The 18,183-nt window shown below is 48.8% G+C and overlaps 1 protein-coding gene across 1 annotated transcript in view; it reads right to left on the reverse strand.

The window, feature by feature from the left end:
- NMT1 (N-myristoyltransferase 1) overlaps positions 1–15,733 on the reverse strand; it is a 37,512-nt gene extending 21,779 nt beyond the window's left edge. Inside the window, exons 1-2 of the mRNA XM_090044317.1 lie at positions 15,576–15,733; positions 243–354 (exon numbers count right to left, since the gene is read on the reverse strand). Coding sequence (XP_089900443.1) covers positions 243–354; positions 15,576–15,700 — 237 coding nt within the window. The 5' untranslated portion in view covers positions 15,701–15,733. The remainder of the gene's footprint in view (positions 1–242; positions 355–15,575) is intronic.
- Positions 15,734–18,183: the final 2,450 nt, after the last annotated feature.

An 18,183-nucleotide genomic window follows, 5' to 3' on the forward strand; every position in this document is an offset into this window, starting at 1 on the left:
AGCCTCAGATCTGCCTCAAACCCTCTCCCACTGGGAAGTCCAGAGCCAGGATCCATGCCAGGAGACAGCCCTAAATCTTAGACCTCTAATGTCAGTAAACAAAGTCAAGCAATCTCAGCATCAGATATATCTGTTGACGCCCTGCCCAGAGATGTGCTCACATTAAAATCAGTCTTTTGTTAAAGAGCAGGCTCTGATCTGGGGCAAAAATCCCTTGGCCCAGCAGAGAGGGGGCAGGTTACCTTGACTGGCTGGTCCTGGACATGATCCAGCTGCTCTCCTCCTTTCTCTTTTTTCCGTTTCTGTTTCTTTTTCTTCTTTTTGGCTCCGCTGTCATTTGCTGGACTGAAGCCACTGGGGAACAAAGCAGACATCATTGGAGCCTTTCTCTGAGGACATTTATAAAGTCTTTACGGCTCTATAAAGAAAATAAAAACTCACTGTTCCGAGTCAGACCTACAGACGCATCGCTCTGGCCTCTGGGTGTCCGAATAATGAGCGCAACAAGAGGTGCAGCCAAGAGTGCGTTTCATGGGATTGTTTCAAGCCAAGTTCTTAGCAACAGTCCTAGACATGGCGTTCAAGAGAGGCAGACTAAAACAATCTGCCATTCCTCAGGTTTGTACAGAGCCTGCAGTGTCTGAGTGGCTTTCACCTAGGAGACCGGCAGTCAGGAATCCTTCGCAGGGCTGGCACAATATCTACTCTGCAACTGCAGGTGCACATAGACATACCTAAGCTGGCTTGGGGACCCCATGAGCTGCCTGTGCATTATTTGGGATTCCAGGCAGATGTTTGTAGCCGATGCTGACAGCTGTGAAGCAGCTTCCTGACCTACTTACAGTCTGCCTACCTGTGCTGCTCTCACACCACCCACTGTAGCGTAGGCACAGTCAGTCTGGGGCTTTCACTCTTCTCTGGGAGAGGAGGCTCTGTGTCAGGGAAGGGGTGGGTGGGAGCAGCTGATACTATAAATGCTGTTCTGGTTGTAAGGAAACAGTTTAACCAAGAGGAAAGTTCTGCAGTGTTATTCAAAACTGCAAGGTCTGGATTCATCTAGGACTCCTCTGGGAGCTGGCTCCATGGCTAGATCACCTCACTGAGAATGCTTTGCCAGATTTTACTGTGGATTTTGAGATCCAAATGTCCCTGGGGACCATATGGAACTAACACAACTGAGATGCATCTAATGGTTGGTTTGGTTCAGGGGAACAGTTTCTGCTGAACCCTCCGACTATGCACAAAACAACTGCTGGGTGCCCAAGTTACAATCACTGCAAGGAATATATTTCCATAAAAAGTCCTGTTACTCAGGTCAGTTTCCATATACAAAGCTGCCCTCATTCCTCACTAAACATCAGCTGCTCTCAAGGTCACTGACTGATCTGCAGAGACTAAACTCGAGCAAGACGCTCAGAACCAAGTATGGAACAGAAAGAAACGTCCTGCCCTGTGCAGTGTGCAGACTCACAGGTAGAGGGAGTGGGTGCAGCCACAGACACACTGCTGAGTTATCACTGGAAAGGGGCCAGTTCCCTTTTCTTAATATCTCCTCTCCACCCAGCAAGCTCTTGGGAATTAAGGATCTCAGAGAGGAAGGACCTTAAACACACAGGCTGCAGCAGCAGATCTGACCATCTGCAACCCCAACTGAATCAGGCACCTTCCAGCTGACTGTCTGCAGCCACAGTGTGAGCAGAGGGTTGCAGCACACTGGAGATTTGCAGCTGTGCAGAATAGAAAAGATAGTCTGCTACCAACTTTACTGTATTATGAAAGGGGGGACTGGCTAACTGACACAGCCAGACACATGAAGGCCTTGACAGCCATAGCTCAGAAGAGAAAAGTGAGGAGAGAGGTGTGTTTTTAAACATGAAGTGGAAGAATATGCTTTGCAAGCCTTTACTGCCAGAAGTCCATTACCCCTAGCCTTGCCTTCACTGCAGCGGGATAGCCTGCCTGCAATAGCACCTTCATGGAAAAGTCTTAAGTGGGGATGTGGCCCCCATCATGTTGTCCTTAGGTAGTCAGACAAGGGCCACACCACATCCCTGCTGCTGATCTTACCTCATTCACTCTGGAGTAAACTGCCAGAGCCTTGCTTTCACTATGCTTTTACAACTGGACAGGAAAATAAAAGCCACCACAACCCACTACTTTTTCTAGCAGTCAGTGAAATGGTAGCTCTAGTAAGGTGTCTCTGCTAGCCAGAGTAGGAGAAGCACCATGTATGCACTACTGGTGACACCAGTCAGTTCGCTCACCATCTCCCTAATCTACTAAGCCTTTCATTGCGGAGGGAGCACACAAAATTTGCCCTTACCAGCAAGAACTTTATAGGGGCTGATCTTGTTATGGGAGTTTACAGAGACTTGAGAGCTGGCTCTTGCCTGCTTGTGACAGGTGCTGGAGGCACTCAGCACCTTGAAGGGCCTGATCCTATGCTCATACATAATGGCTTTGTTGGCAAGGGCATTGCTAAATTAAGAAAAACCCACGTGGTATTACCAGAGCTCAAAAATGCATCCACACTTGCTGGCTTCAGAACTAAGCCTACCAGTCAGACCAAAAGCTGCTCCATCCACAGCCACTTCCTGCTGCTTGACCCAGAAACCCGCCCCTGCCCCCGCCCCTCTGCAAACCGAGCCTGCTGCACAGACCAGAGGCTTGTTGTACTCCTTCCCTTCCCCCACAAGCCCCAGAGGCCACCCCTTCCACTCCACTCATTCAGGGACACCCTACAGCCCCACTTGCTGAGGACAGAGTCCCTGTGTCCCCCATTCTTGCTTCCCCACACCTGGGCCTGGGCTGAAGCCGGCAGCCCTGATAAACAGAGATCAGGGCCTACAGGTAATCTGTCCCCTTCTGATTTCCTGAGTTGTAGCCAAAAATGAATAGGGCTCTGCCCACAGATACCCAGAATATCTATTTCCCTGGAGTTTTGGATCTGGATGCAGCGCTGAGAACTGGGCTATGAGCCAAACATCATTAAGTCAAGTGTTAAACTGCCCTGTACTTGGTCAGTGAATGAAACAGCAGCAGGTCCTAGAGTGGTTCACAAGGAAAGAGGAGGTAAAACAGAGCAAATACCCCATGACCCTCAGCGGTTGGAGGGCTCTGGGCCTGAAGAGCTGGATCAGAGAGAAATGCTCATTTCCCTCTCTGCTCCCCCTTCCTACAGCTGTTGGGCTTCAAATAATCCATGGGCAACAGAGGACGGGATCCTCCAAACCAGGCCCAGCAACCCTCCCCTGATAAATCCCAGCATGCTCCTTTCTCCCAGCAGCTGGGGCCCAGGACAGCTGTTTGAGGGCTCATCTACAATACAAAGCTGTGCTTCAGGAGTGAAGATGTAGCATGTACTGGCCATAGGGGATTTTCAGGCAGCTGCAGTGTGCAGCTTCTTACACCTCTAGCAAGTGTTGCTAATGCTGGCAAACCCCTGTAGTGTGGACTAGACCATAGATATTGTGATGGTCACTATTATCTGTGAGGCAGGAAGTGTTGTCACCCAAACTGTATAAAGAGAAAAATGAGGCATAGACTGCCCTGCCTGCCTGCTATGACAAGGCTCTGGCAAAACAGGGAATTAAAACCAGTTCTCCTGAGTCCCAGGCTAGTGCTGTATCTACTGGACCACCCTTCTCAAGAGATCCTGGTTTCTTCTCCAAGCACTGTCCTGACAGTAGGTCCTTTCACCTCAATTCAATGCTCTGCTGACTACACTAGTTTAGTTACGTCTTTCAAACTATACACACAGGACAAAAGGGAGCAAGAATAGCGTGCATGCGAGGGAGAGCAACATCACTTTATGGCAGCCATGAGGATGCTAAGCAACTTCACAGAACACAGACACAATGGGTCCCAGCTCAAAGCAGCTTACAGTATGAAGCTCTGATCCAGTACTGAAATCCATGCCAATGGACCCCAGAGCCCACACTGAATTCAGTGGGACACTCCAGGCACAAAGATCCCCCTGCACCAAGCTCAGGGCAGGACTGAGGAAAAATGAGGAGATGACAGGACAGAAAAAGCTGGTGGACAGATTGGAGCCAAAAACATGACACAGGGAGAGACTCACCAAAAAACGGGTATGAGGATGACACCCCATCTAATTTTAACAAAAACAGGAATGGGATTGGGGGCGGGGAGATCAGGAAGACAGTCAGGAGTGGAATAAAGTCTGGAGAGGTACAGTAAGTTACAGTTTTAAACAAATGGCTTCTCAGCCCATTTGTCTGAGTCAATCAGCCTGCTGCAGTGCTCTTTGAAACTGAGCTGACTCGTGGTTTCACTGCCACTCCCAGAGCCCTCCTTAGTAGCACAGAATTGGACCAGACTAGTCACTGCACTCTCCAGTGGCTTGGTGAAGTGGCAGCAGAGGCACTGGAGCAGCAGATCTGTGGACCTGGAAGGCAGCAGTGCGTTAGCAAGTTCACGCCTTGGAATTTTTATTCATAAGACCATAAGAATTGACATTTACTGGTTCAGACCATAGGCCCATCTTGCTCAGTATCTGGTGTCACAGTGGCAGACAGCGGATGCTGAAAGGGAGAGTTAAGTGGCCTTTTTTCCACTGTTACTCTCTCACTTGCAGCCTCCAGCATTTACTCCTAACTCCCATATTTAACACCTACTGATGCACCTTTCCTCCAAGTATTTGTCCAATCCCTAGTTTCTCTCTTCCAGCCTGGTTGTCTGACCATGGCTATGGCTTCTCTAATTTTTCCATATCCTTTCCAAGGTGTCAGGACCAGAACTGGGCACAGTATTCAAAGTGTGGATGCACCATGGAGTTATAGAGGGACCTGATGATACTTTCCATTTTGTTTACAATTCCATTCTTAATAACCTCAAACATCTTGTTTGCCTCTCTCACAGTCAAAGAGCAACTCTGAAATTAGAAGTGGGAGTTGATGACACTCCATGTGGGTAAATGGATTTTCCAAGTCAAAATATTACAGTGTTGCCATTTACTTTAGAACAGGGGCTGGTAAAGTTTTTGGCTGGAGTGCCAAAAATCACCCCATCCTCCACTTACGCCTCAATTTGGCATGCCAGAGACAGGGGAGGCGCAAGGGGCCCGATCCTCATTGCTGGTGGTGACTTCACGTATGCCTTCAGGTGGATGGCAAGGGAGGGGCTGGGGTTGTGCTGCCCCAGCCCCTTCTCTGCCGTGTGCTGTGAGCCACACATGCACCTGCCACTTCCATGAAGCCAGCACTGGGCTTCAGAGCCCAGCGCAGCTGTTTGCAGCCTCCAGGGGTTGGGCAGCTGTAGCAGGAGGCTGGAAGGCTACGAACAGCTGTGCCGGGCTCTGCAGCCCCAGCATTGGCTCCATGGTGGTGGCAACTGCACACATGCCTCTAGGCAGACAGTGGGGGAGGAGTCAGGCTTATGCTGCCCTAGGCCCCTTCCCAGTCATGCACCCAGAAGTGTGCGCACAGCTGCCACAGCTGTGGAAGTGGCGCTGGGGCTGCAGAGCCCTATGCAGCTGTTTGCAGCCTCCTGGGGCTCTGGGCAGCTGCTGGCAGAAGCTGCCCCGAGTCTGGGTAAGCTGTAGCGCGCTGAAAAAAATGACCTTGCATGCCATGCTCTGGCACATGTACCGGGGGGTGCTGATCCCTGCTTTAGCAATTCCTCTAATAATGGAGCTGCTGAAAACTCAGCTCTGATGTCCTAATGCCCTGCCACTCTCTGTTGGAATTACCTAACCACAAGATCACTCATCTCAGGTAGTCTGGAGCATCACACACTTCTAAGTCAAACAGCATTACCAATGTCTCTATTGACAGCAGGCAGCCTTGTCAGAGGCCCCTGAGATCCCACGCATGACTAAATGCTTCCTGGTATTGTACCAATACACTGTCACACTGGCTTTCCTCTCTCAAAGGGTTCATTCACACGGGATGGAAGCTCCCGTTGCAGTGAGATGCATCATTTCTTGTGATGTCTGTTCAGCAGTGGGTGGAAGGTATTAGCACAGACACAGCACACAAGAGACACATTCCTAAAACTGCTGGGCTGCTTGGCAAAGGACAATCTAGGAAGCTTCAAGCACAAAACATTTTAATGCACCAGTGTGACTGCATACACCAAGTCAAGCCCCTCCAGTGCTGCCCTATGGAGAATAGAGCCCACCCACAAAGCACCATCACTGCATTGTATTTCCCAACAAGATTTGTCAACCCTTGTTTCAGGTTCACATGCAGGGATATAGCACCTTCCACCTGCAGTGCTTGGTTTTCGCACCTAAGGCAGCCTAAGGCTGGGATATCAGGGAGAAGCAGTTTGGTTCAAATGGTTCCTCTTCACTTAGAAGAGATCCTGATTTCAGTAACAAAGTAATTGATTGCTGCTTCCTCATTTTAAGGGCAAAACAAAGCCTGCTGGCAACGAACTTACTGACTGTTCCAGTCACTCACCCCTCTGCAGGCCCAGCAACCAGCACACCACAGGTGTAACCAACAGTCTACCTTGGCTTGTCAGTCTTCTGTGCCAGGAGCTGAAGGAGAGTCAGGCGGCCCAAGCCAGAGTCACTCCGGAAGGCCTCCCTCCAGCTCAGCAGGTTTAGAAGACAATTTTAGCGGACCTAGAGTTGGGGGACGGGGAATGTATGCTTTATGCTGACATTCAGACAAAAGAACAGAACCCATCAGGCTACTTCCATAGCCATTTTGCAGGGCACAGCTGCATTTTTAAAGGAGAAGCAGATCTGGAAAATGCTTACTGCTGAAACACTACAGCAGTTAGGCAACAGAGCAGAAGTTAAAGGAGACAGACAAGATTTTGTCAAGATACCCAAACTAAAGGCCTCTTGTTTTGCAAAAAGCTTAGTACCACCTTTAAAAGCCACAAGGCTCAGCTGGAAGGAAGGTGTGACCTGAAGGTTAAACATGGCTGAAAAGCAGAGTCCTGATGCTCCATCCAGCTCTACCAGTCCCAGGTATATGACTTAAGTCGCTCCCTATGCCTCAGCTTCACTAGCTATAGAACAGGAATGCAATTTTTCCTTCCTCACCAAGGAGACACTTGGACTACACAACTGCTCCCTAGGGTCAGAGAAACAGCACCTCCAGGAAACCCGGCCCCCTTACACTGTTCTGTGGCAGTGGCACTGTGCTGACTCACAGGACACAAAGCCAGCCCCTCTAGCTGCAATGGTGAAATGCTGGCTGGAGGCTGCCTATGCCGTCAGCATAACCAAGTTTAGTGTACAAGCCCTGAAGGGATCACAGTTAGGGAGGGGCTGGGCTGCAGTCATGCCTGTTTTTTTCTTTTAAAATATTTTAACTATTGCCAGATCTATGCAGTAGTTCCCACCAGCCAGCCATGCCTAATACAACCTGCCTACAAAAGAGTCAAACAGCAGAGCCATATGCAGGCTTCACAACAATAGTTTCCACAAGGCTGCTCACAAGCATACTTTAAAACAGGACAAGGATTCCTTTAGAGAGCATGGGATAGAAAACATCTCTGATTTGCCCACTCCGTGACTATAAATCTTGCAAGTTGTGACAGTATGCAGCAGAGATCTGAAAACAGAGCCCTGCCAAGAACTACAATCTGAGCATTCCTGCATACTTGGAGTCAGCCCTTCTCTTTAAGGGCCAGCTGATGTCACAGATGAAAGTCACTAGGCAAATCCTCAGCCTGGAAGCTTTTTTACTGGTGGCATTGATGTATGAAGCGGATATAATGTAGCTACATTTCCCAGAGGCCAGGCTCAGTTTCTGAGTGAAAGCAGTTTGGAGATCCTACTCTAATTTACAAATGCAGCCCCTGTGATAGAGAAGGCACAAAGGAGAATAAACTAGAGATCTGCTATTTTATGGGCAAGTAGGCTGCCCCCACCAGTGGGCCAGCTGCACTCATAACAAAACAAGCAGCAAATGTCTGTGCATGCTCAAACTCACACCCACTCTTGGAGGAGAGCTAGTTAGAATCTGAAGCTCCTGCACAACTTAGGAAGCACTGGGTCCCAGAAGTAGCATGGTCATCAGACATCAGCCCTGTCACTGAGAACACGTTGAAACACCCAAGGCTCTACTCTCTCCACTGAAGCCCAGGAGAACAGGATGTCGGTCTTGCCTATGTGGAGTGCATTTATCATCCTAAGAACCATTTGAGCCCCCAGAACCACCAGACCCTTTATTGGCCAAACACAGTGCCTACATGGGTAGTCAGCCCATTTGTTGGTGTAATAGCATCTATGCCCTCCAGCTATTGTCATATGGCATACCCAGAGCCCCTGAAATGGGCTGTAACAGTGCTGATGCAGCCAGCGGGCACAAATGCAATTATCCTTAACCCAGAAGAACAGGGCTACCGTGTACACACTGACTGCGAGTGCCTGAACTGGTTCTGTCCTACCACTTTAGCTAGGACCTGTATAATTATTTAGTCTAGACATGGCTGTACTAGCTCTCTGTCTCTACTGCCTCATATTTCCTGGAAGCCCAGAGGTGTTCTGCCAGGTGCGGGGGAGAGGGTGGAAAAACCGTATTTTTTCTATCATGTTAGTGCAAGATATTGCTTGTAATCGTTCACATGGCCAAAAGACTCTGCACAGGGCCCCCCCCAACAGATATTCTTGTTGTCCCGGCTTGTACACACTCTGCCTGGAAGCAAGTCTAGTTATTTGGTGGGAATTACAACAGAAATTCCCCTCCACATACCAAAAATTCTCATTAACAATAAATCTTAAGTCCTATGGGAATTAGAGGGGAAAGGAGATGAAATCCCTAGAGCTGAACTACCATTTAAAAATAATATATATATTATTTTTGTTTTCTTTGGACACAAGCAAACTAACTCTCCAGGCAGGCTGGAAGGGAGAGTGACCTGGACCAATGGAGATGGATGATTCCAAGAGCCCACATCAACCTCAACCAGAACCTGAGTGACACACAAGGGTGCATAAATACAAGCCTACTTCAAGCACAGCTGCACAGAAATGCCACAAACCTTCATACTCTTCCCCTCTATGATTTCAAACCCAACAGCCATGGGCTTTGCTGCCACTTACTCCACCTGTCACTGCACAGCAGCCGCCACAAAAACATGACGTACACCCTGGGAAGGCAACAGCACCTGAAGGGGCAGCTAAAGGCAGCAGAATGCATGGGAGTGCGTGCACATAACTTCTGCCGGCTGAAATGGAGATTCGGCCATTGGAGAGGAGCCTCAAGTATGGACATGCTCAGGGTTTTGCCAGAAGGACACCGTAGTTTACACTAGGCCTGAGCTTTCAAGGAAGGTAGTGAGAAAAAGGTGGGCAGATGCGATGGGACAGGAAGCTCTTTCTAATAGCTAGCTCTCCAGTTATATGAGGTTAGCTAAGTGTTTATTCCCTTGGAGAAAAGTTGCAGCATACCCAACACTTCTCATTATGCATGAGGTAGGGTAGACTGTGGTTTTCTCCCTACAAGTAGGTAGCTGAGCTAATAAGAGAAACAGCTTGTGACCTGAACCAGCAGGTAGGACATCATAGGAAAGCAGGGCTGAAAGGGAATTCATGAGGTCTAGTCCAGCCCCCTGCTCTAGGCAGGGTCATCGTTGACAAAACCAGCCCAGTCAAGTTTCTGTCTATCCTGTACTTCCAAAGTTTTCAGGGCTGGAGATTCCTCATCTTCTCTATGTAGCTTGTCCCCATGATTGACCACCCTCATAGTCAAAAAGTTCTTCCTAATCTCCAACCTAAACTTTCTCTGCTTCAGCTTGCAACTTCAGTGACAGAGAGGCAGATGCACTGAGCACCAAGGAGCTATTATGTCATAATTAAATATCAATACCCAAAAGATCTAAGGTGTTTTGAGTTGAAAAGTAAGTGAAAATGAAACAAGTGAAAGAAAGTAAAAGCTACCAAATATTGCTAGTTCCACAAAGCAACCTAGAGCTTAAGATACAGTTTTAGATGTTGGTTTAGAAACAGCAAGCTGGGGTTTTTTTTTAAAAGCAATTTTAGATTTAGCTACTGAAGCCAAGAACCTATTAGAATGTAGCTAGATAAACTCTCCCACAGTGGAGCCCAGCTTGCTGGCCAAAGAGATCTCAAACACAAGTTGGTAAGATCATTTTCTGTCCCCTATTTAGAAACTGGAAAATCCTTCTGACAAACCCACTGCTAATCAGGTATAATACTTACATAGGTAATCCTGTTAGACTCTAGGAGGATGCGAGAATGAAAGCTGAACAGAATTTATAAGAAGCTATCCAGATGGTGAATCACATGTTATGGGACAGAAAGTGAGAGAACCTGAGCACTGCGTTAAGCACTCCTCCGCTCTAGATACTATTTAAAACCAAAATTCGACAGAGCTCCCTGTTGGGCGATCTATACACAAGCACCCTGTGTCAGGCAGATGGATAGGATGGGTTACAAAGCAAAAAGAGGCTACTACTGACATTCTGAACAGATTGCTACAAAATACTCCTTTAGTCCTACCCTGCTCCCCATCACCTGGGCTCCAGCAATGACTGCTAAAGTTGGGGTCAGAGACTTACATCTTCATGCCCACCACCCTGCTTACCACACGCACAGCCACTACTGGTTGAGCCACAGGGTGGTGGTGGATTTGTACTGCCCACTGATGCCCACTCTGAATGGCACTGCCAGACTCAGGCATATCTGAAACCAAGATTCCTAGCCGTGAATGACACTACTGCATATTTTGCTACAACCTGCCCAGAATATCATCACCTTACACTTCAGTATTGTACTGCATCCCAGACAGTGTCAAAATAATTTTGACCCATATGGATGAGACAACTGAAATACAGATTCTTCAGCTATGCATACAAAGCACATGGGGGAAGAGATATGGCAGGGATCAGTGCATTTTGGGGAAACACTGTACCAGATGCCTGCTTATGGGATCCTGCAAATCAAGCCAAATTTTAGTTAATAAACAAACAAACCAACCAAAGAGGGAAAATAAGTGAACAGAAGAACAATTAGATTGTACTCCCTCACTAGGAATTGCACAATCTTCTTACAGGCTAAAATGTCATTTTCTAGTACAGGTGTGCCAACAAGAGAGGCACCTCAGTTTTTAGCCTTAGAAAGAGAAGCGCAGAACTACTGCCAAAGAATACTCAGACCTGGCTGGCCGCAGTCTTGCAACGAAGCAACAGGGAGCAGGCAGTGATAGCAGAGAAAACTCCCAGAAGGGTGCCAAAAACCCACCTTGCAAACAGCTATGTTGCAGGCTGCATATCAAGCTGGAGTTTCAAAAAGTTTTTCCCCCACCCTGTTTTGTGGGCAACAGCATTAACAAAGTCAGGATAACCAGATACAAATGTGTGTGCGTCCCTGATATGATAACGTCCACCTCAAGCTCCAAACCTACTAAAATGGACTCCTCAGGTCTTTTTTGGTCTCTCTTAGAATTCTTTGCTTCTGGAGCAAGGGCTTTGTTGGGGGGTGGGAGGAAGGACAAATGGGGGATCTTTTAAGGCTTGTATTCACTATGACTAGATCCACTGGCCTTGATTTCTAACTTTGGTTCCCACGCAAACTGAACTTAGAACTCTTTTAAAGCCTAGGCTGGGCTGGGCACTCCCAATATTCTTGTCAAGCTACAAATGTTGAACACCTGTTGGTTTGATACCGTGTTTCCCCGAAAATAAGACATACCCATAAAATAAGCCGTAGCAGGATTTCTACGTATTTGCGCAATATAAGCCATACCCCGAAAATAAGACATAGTGATAGGCGTGGCTAAGCGTACCAGCGCGAAGCGGTAAATAAGACGGGCAGCCCTTCTCATTTGCCCCATCGTGACAGCCGGCCCGGTGTGAGGTCCGCGTCCCGACTTTGACCGCGGCCGCCCCCGCCCCCGCGCGGCCATGCTGTGGGAGCGCGTGCGGCGCCTGTCCGTGGAGCTGAACCGCCCGGCCGAGGCCCCGCCCCCGGCCCGGCCCCGCCCCGGCCCCGCCCGCGCTCCCTTGCCACAGGCGGCACCTACCTACCTACGTTCCAGAAGAAGACGACTTAATTGTATTTGAATAAATGTAGATTGTTGTACTATACTTAATAAAAATAAGACATCCCCTGAAAATAAGCCATAGTGTGTCTTCTTGAGGAAAAATAAATATAAGACAGTGTCTTATTTTCGGGGAAACACGGTACATTGTGTGCCCTAACCTCAGTGTAAACTATTAAAAAGATACAGTCGCCATGTGCTAAGGTTCAGCAAGGTATTAGAACCCAAACTTGCCTTGACCCTGCTAGGACACCAAGTAATTAAAGGCACACTCCCCACCCCCTGCCAGCCCTAGTGATGGAATATAAAATCCAGTTGGACTTAGAAGTATAAATGGAAAACACAGCCAACTGTGGTGATTTACACACTGCTTATCACTTGTCTCATATACCATATCACTTGAGAAGAACAGAAAGGAAAGGCAAATTTGCTGATGACACTAAGATGTGGGGGGACGTGGGTACATTGGAAGGATGCAACAGGCTACAATCAGACCTAGACAGGTTACAAGGGTGGGCGGACGAGAATAGGATGGGTTTCAACACAGACAAGTGCAAGGTGATGCACCTCGGGAGGAACAACCGGCACCATACCTACAGGTTGGGGAACTCCCCTCTTATCAGCATGGAGGCGGAAAGGGATCTGGGGGTCATCACTGACTCCAAGATGAACATGGGCCGGCAGTGTGGAGAGGCAGTAAGAAAGGCCAACCGCACCTTGGCATGCATCCACAGATGCATCTCGAGCAGGTCCAAGGAGGTGATCCTCCCCCTCTATGCGGCACTGGTCAGGCCGCAGCTGGAGTACTGCGTCCAGTTCTGGGCGCCGCACTTCAAGAGGGATGTGGACAGCATGGAGAGGGTCCAGAGGAGGGCCACTCGTATGATCAGGGGACAACAGGGCAGGCCCTATGAGGACAGGCTGCGGGACCTGAACCTGTTCAGCCTCCAAAAGAGAAGGCTGAGGGGGGATCTTGTGGCCTGTTATAAACTAGTCAGGGGGGATCAGCAGGCATTGGGGGAGTCACTGTTTCCCCGAGCACCGCCAGGAGTGACCAGGAATAACGGTCACAAGCTGGCAGAGGGTAGGTTTAGGTTAGATATCAGGAGGCGCTACTTCACAGTCAGGGCGGCTAGGGTCTGGAACCAGCTTCCAAGAGAAGTGGTGCTGGCCCCTACCCTGGGGTGTTTAAGAGGAGGTTAGGTGAACACCTTGCTGGGGTCATTTGACCCCAGTACTCTTTCCTGCCATGGCAGGAGGTCGGACTAGATGATCTGCTCAGGTCCCTTCCGACCCTAGAAACTATGAAAAGCTTTCTGAGCCTACAGCAGCATTACTCCTATTAATTTGAGATGCAATGCCGCACCCAGGAGGCAACTGAAATATAAAAGTGTGTCTGTATTGGTGTAAGAACGCTTCTGTAATATTGTTAAGTGGCCTGTTATTAAGCTTGGATTTCTTGAGGACAGATATTACCTAACAAATGCTGCTGACAGAGACTGCTCTTTAGCTATAGTTGCTAAATCTCACAGGAGGCCAACCACCTAATGGGGCCAATGACATGGAAAAAAAGAAAAAAAACATGAGAAAAGACTTCCAACTGAAGCTAAAAATTGCATAGCACAAGCAAAAAACTGCTGGGAAAAAGAGGTGGTGGCACGTGATTGTCACCCCAGAATGCAAAACAGAATGCCTGCAAAGCAGGCTTAAATGGGACAAAAATCCTCTGTATTCTAGTGTGGGTGACAAGGGGATGGGAGAGAAGAGATGCCCTTTTCTGTGGGTGCTATGATCCTCTTACATCTGTAACGCTAAAACTGCATTTCACAGCAAAGCTGTTGAAAAATAAATCTGCCCTACTACACATATCAATCCATAATACAAAACACCAAATAAGAACAATGGTATCTTAGGTCAGTCTCCCCTGCACGCTGAATTATTTAAATACCAAAACAAAGAAAGGTTGGGTAGGATGAGTACTACAGAACAACTATTCCTGAGAAAACAGATCATTGAATAAAATGGATTCAACAGAAACAGTAAAAGGCCTTTTACAGAATTAGAAGCGCACTAGCTACAACTGTTATGGGTGACTATACATGTAGTTAATAGGCAGACTCCTGGCATTGCTTCCCCAACCTATATGCACGGACTAGACCCAAGGGAATGCTCAGCATCACATTTCTCAAGAAAGAAATCTCTGCTGACCCTGACCAGGGAACCCATATTAAAAGTCTGCTAATAGCCACAGTGCTTATCCACTGCTCCTACTACAGTCTGAATGGGGCTCACTGGAAGACCCAAAGATCAGAGGGAAAAATAGAACAAACCCTGGCAGGAAAGCTTAATGAAGTATTACTATTAAGTATGCAGACCCCTGACAGGGACATTGGGCAATGCAGGAAGAGGAAGCAGCTGGTATTGTCAAGTAAGGGACAATGAGTCACAGTCTCCATGATGGGGTTGCACAGTCTCCTCTCAGTTTTCTGTAGTAGAAAGAAAAGCCCCTTGGAATAATTTTTATGCAAGCAAGGAGGATTCTCTTACTAGTAAAGTCCTTTTGGGAATATGGGGCCACCACCTCTTTTGTTTCCAGACCTGTGTGTGGACAAACACGATTCTACAAAAAGCTACATAACCAGTCCTTTGGCTGCCTCTTTGCTTATGAGATGTCAGTTTTGTTGCATCTGTCATTTGGTTTTGTTCTTCTCTATCTTTCAGCATATAAGGGGCAGAGCAGCAGGCAAAATATATCTCTGCATGGCTCTTTCTGCCTGCCAGAAGGAGTGACACCAGGATCAGGCAGAGTGCTTTCCAACCACATAGAGACATGCAGGCAAGAGTCACTAACCCCCTTGCAAAATGCAGCCCCCCACTTTAATGTACTGCAGCTGCTCAGAGGCAGCAAACATGGCAGCAGATGACAAGCAAACAACAACTTCCAAACAAATCTGTAGGTGGTTTTAAGGCAGTTGAACGGATTTGCCCCAGCTAGGATTTAGGCAGGACACCTTGACTAACTCCTGTATGGGATTGCCAAAGATTATGGGCATCGGGGACCACAGGTTATGCTTCAGATGACAGCCAAGCCCAGCACAGCAGCCCAGGGGCAAGGGGGGGGTCTCCCTCCTGGAACCCCAAAACACCACAGCTTGGGGGGGGGGGATGACATCCAAGCAGCCAAACAGGGCTGTAGCAATACCAGCAACCCTTAATACCAGGGCAGTGGCACCACCCTGGTCCCTAATTTCAACAGGGGGAGTGGGTTTAGGGCTAAGCAGGAAGGAAGAACTCCCATCAGCGCCTCTAGGTATGCTCCATGGAAGTCTCCCTTCCACGCTCTGCACGAGCCCGACCCTGCTCAGCTCCCAGGACACGCTACTGCAGGCAGCCGAGTGAATGGGAACCAACGGGCCACTCCCCCTAGTGACTGACACATGCTTAGCCTGTCAAAGGGTAGAATTCCACTTCCCGACCAATCAGGTCGCGCGTGAGGCGGAGCTAGACTCACTTCCCTGCCACTGCCCGCCTCGGGGCGCCCGGGAGGTTCTTTGCGCGGGGGCCCAATGCACCCGGATTCCCACTTACCCGCGGCCGTAGTCGTCCTCCTCGTTCTCGCAATCGCTGCAGTGCTCGTGGTCATTCTCCTCTCCGGACGATCGCTGGGGCCGCGACGGCGGCTGCTTCCCTGCTGTCTCACTGTCGTCCGCCATCTTGAAACGGGGCCTTAGTGGGTGCCGCACCCCCACAACAAAGTGCGCGGCGATTGGACGCTTCCGCGTGAGGCATGCTGGGATGTGCAGTCTTCGCGGAGGAAGGGAAGGGAGCAGTTGAGGAGCAAGGGACTACAATTCCAAGCAGGCTCTGTGTCAAGGCAGCCTAAGCTAGCCAGTCCCGGGCCCGCCGGCGCATGTTGGGACTTGTAGTTATTTGTGTTTGGCGACCACAGGCGCGAGTCCGAAGAGGGACTTAAACGTTGTCCTGGGTCAAGGATGCTTAGACGCAGGGAACTGGGCCTCGGAAGGAAGCAGGAGGGGGAAGCTTTAAAGGGTTCAGCAATTCCAGCAGGTGCCCAGCACTTAATACTGCAGCTGCACTAGCTCAGTAGTTCTCAACCGTGCTAGGCTCAAGGAAGGTGCCCCGTCAGACTGACACTTCCCCCAGAAAAAGCCAGCTCTTAGCTTTCACTTGTGCCAACTCTGCAGCTAGGGTGGCCATCATAGAGGACCTTTCTCTTCAAGAGACATAAACGCATCCAGTTTCACATCAATAGAGGACAGAGGACAACCTCTATGATGCCCACCCTAGCTGCAGAGTTGGCACAAGTGAAAGCTAAGAGCTGGCTTTTTCTGGGGGAAGAAACTGGCACAAGAAGCTAGGGGGACCTCCCATTTTTAATACAGAAAATCAGAGGGGGTGGGGTCACAAGCCAAAGGGAGGGAACAGATCAAAAAATAAACATCAACACTGTGATAACATACACTCAGCACCATAATTTCTCTGGCAGACCTCAAGCAACAGCCTGCTGCTGCCCCCCGGTCTGAGTCCAGCTCTTTCAAGCCACACTGTTGGCTGACCAAGCTAGCGGCGCCTCCTGCTCCCCTCTAAACTCTTCTGTGCAGGGCTGACCAGGTTCCACGTGCACTCTGCTGTCTCTCCAGCCTCAAGCTTCCTCTTCCGTTTTTTCCCCTTCAGCCCCTGGGGGTTTCTGGGAATTGTAGTCCAAATTTAGCAGTCAGCACAGCTCTGCAGGCGGCCCCCAGGTTCCTCTTGCCGTGCGTTACGTTTACGTTGCACACTTGTGTTTTGACTAGAGACAAATAAAAGAGTAAAGATAAAGAACTTAGAAAGCCCACAGCAGGGCAGCGTGGCCTTAACGCTATCAATTCCCATTTGAAAACTCCAGTTGTATTTTGTAAATTGTGTTGGCATACCTAACATTGTGTGGTGTGCCGTGGCACCCCTGAAAAGTTCTCCAGGTGCCCCCGGGGTGGCACCCTGGTGGAGAATCATTCATCTAGATTGTAAACTTTCCAGGTAGGTGTGTCTTTCACCTGTTCTGTAAAGTCTCTAATTATTTTGGGGTTCTGTGCTACAAACAGGCAGCTACATTAAGGGGTATTTAAAAAACATCAGCAATTGGGTACTGGACATAGACCCCAAAGATCAGGCGGCTACATTAAGAGGTAGGAGGGGAAAAGTTTTACACTGAAAAGTCATCAGCAATAGGCCACTGGACACTAGACTAGATAGAGCTCTTGATCTGGTGCACAGTTTCCATCTAGATCCCAGTTCTCACTATCATACCATTCCCCAAGAAAGTTTTTTTTTTGCTGTGATTATGTGGTTTATTTGCACATATCCAGCTGCTGAGGGAATTTAATCAAGCAGAGAAAGGTGTTGGAGTAGGAATCTCGGTAGTGCAAGAGTGACCTTGTAGCCGTGACGGTCCAGAAATTATGCAAGATACAAGGATTTCTTAGGGCAATATCTTTTATTGGACCAACTAGATAGCTGGGACAGGTACACAAGCATTTGAATGCAAGACATTCTTCATCAGGTCACCCACCATTCATGAGGAGTCTTGGTATGGCTGCTGACTTTGCTCTTACCACCAAATACCTTGTATCAAATATGAGTTGAACAAAAGCATATTTCAGTGTTCCTTTAGGTTGGCTGGATTTCAAGTAATGGGTTACTTTGCAAGACTCATATCCTGCAGCTGGCTTCACCTAGGTTGATTCTTGACTCCTCTGGAGCCCCAAGATGGTCCACAAGGTGCACAGGGTCTACTCATGTAGACTCCAGTGCAGGAAGGCCCCAGCTAGCTGTGCTTATTCTCAAACCAGTAAACCCTCTAGGAATGGGTCTTGGCTTTCACAGGCACAAGGTGCCCCCCAGTAACCAGGAGGAAAATGCCAACTGTTTCACATGTTTCTTGACTGGGGGACTCTCAAGTGACTCTCATAGATGCCTGGTTGAGAATCACTGGTGTAAGTACTGGCTGGGCTCCCTCTGATCCTCCTCTCCTCCCAACCCCAAGTCCAGCGACCCCCCCAGTCGTTCCCCCGGCCAGTTACTTAACATTCTGCCCGGGAGGGGGCGGGGGAGGAGCTAAGCGAATCAGAACAGTCGCGATTGGTCCAGGGAGTGGCGCTGCTTTGCGTTTCACCAATGGCAGGGCATAATAGTGGGG

This window comes from Crocodylus siamensis, chromosome 4 (genome assembly GCF_052110815.1).
Source record: "Crocodylus siamensis isolate JL-2025a chromosome 4, ASM5211081v1, whole genome shotgun sequence".
Lineage (NCBI taxonomy): Eukaryota > Metazoa > Chordata > Crocodylia > Crocodylidae > Crocodylus > Crocodylus siamensis.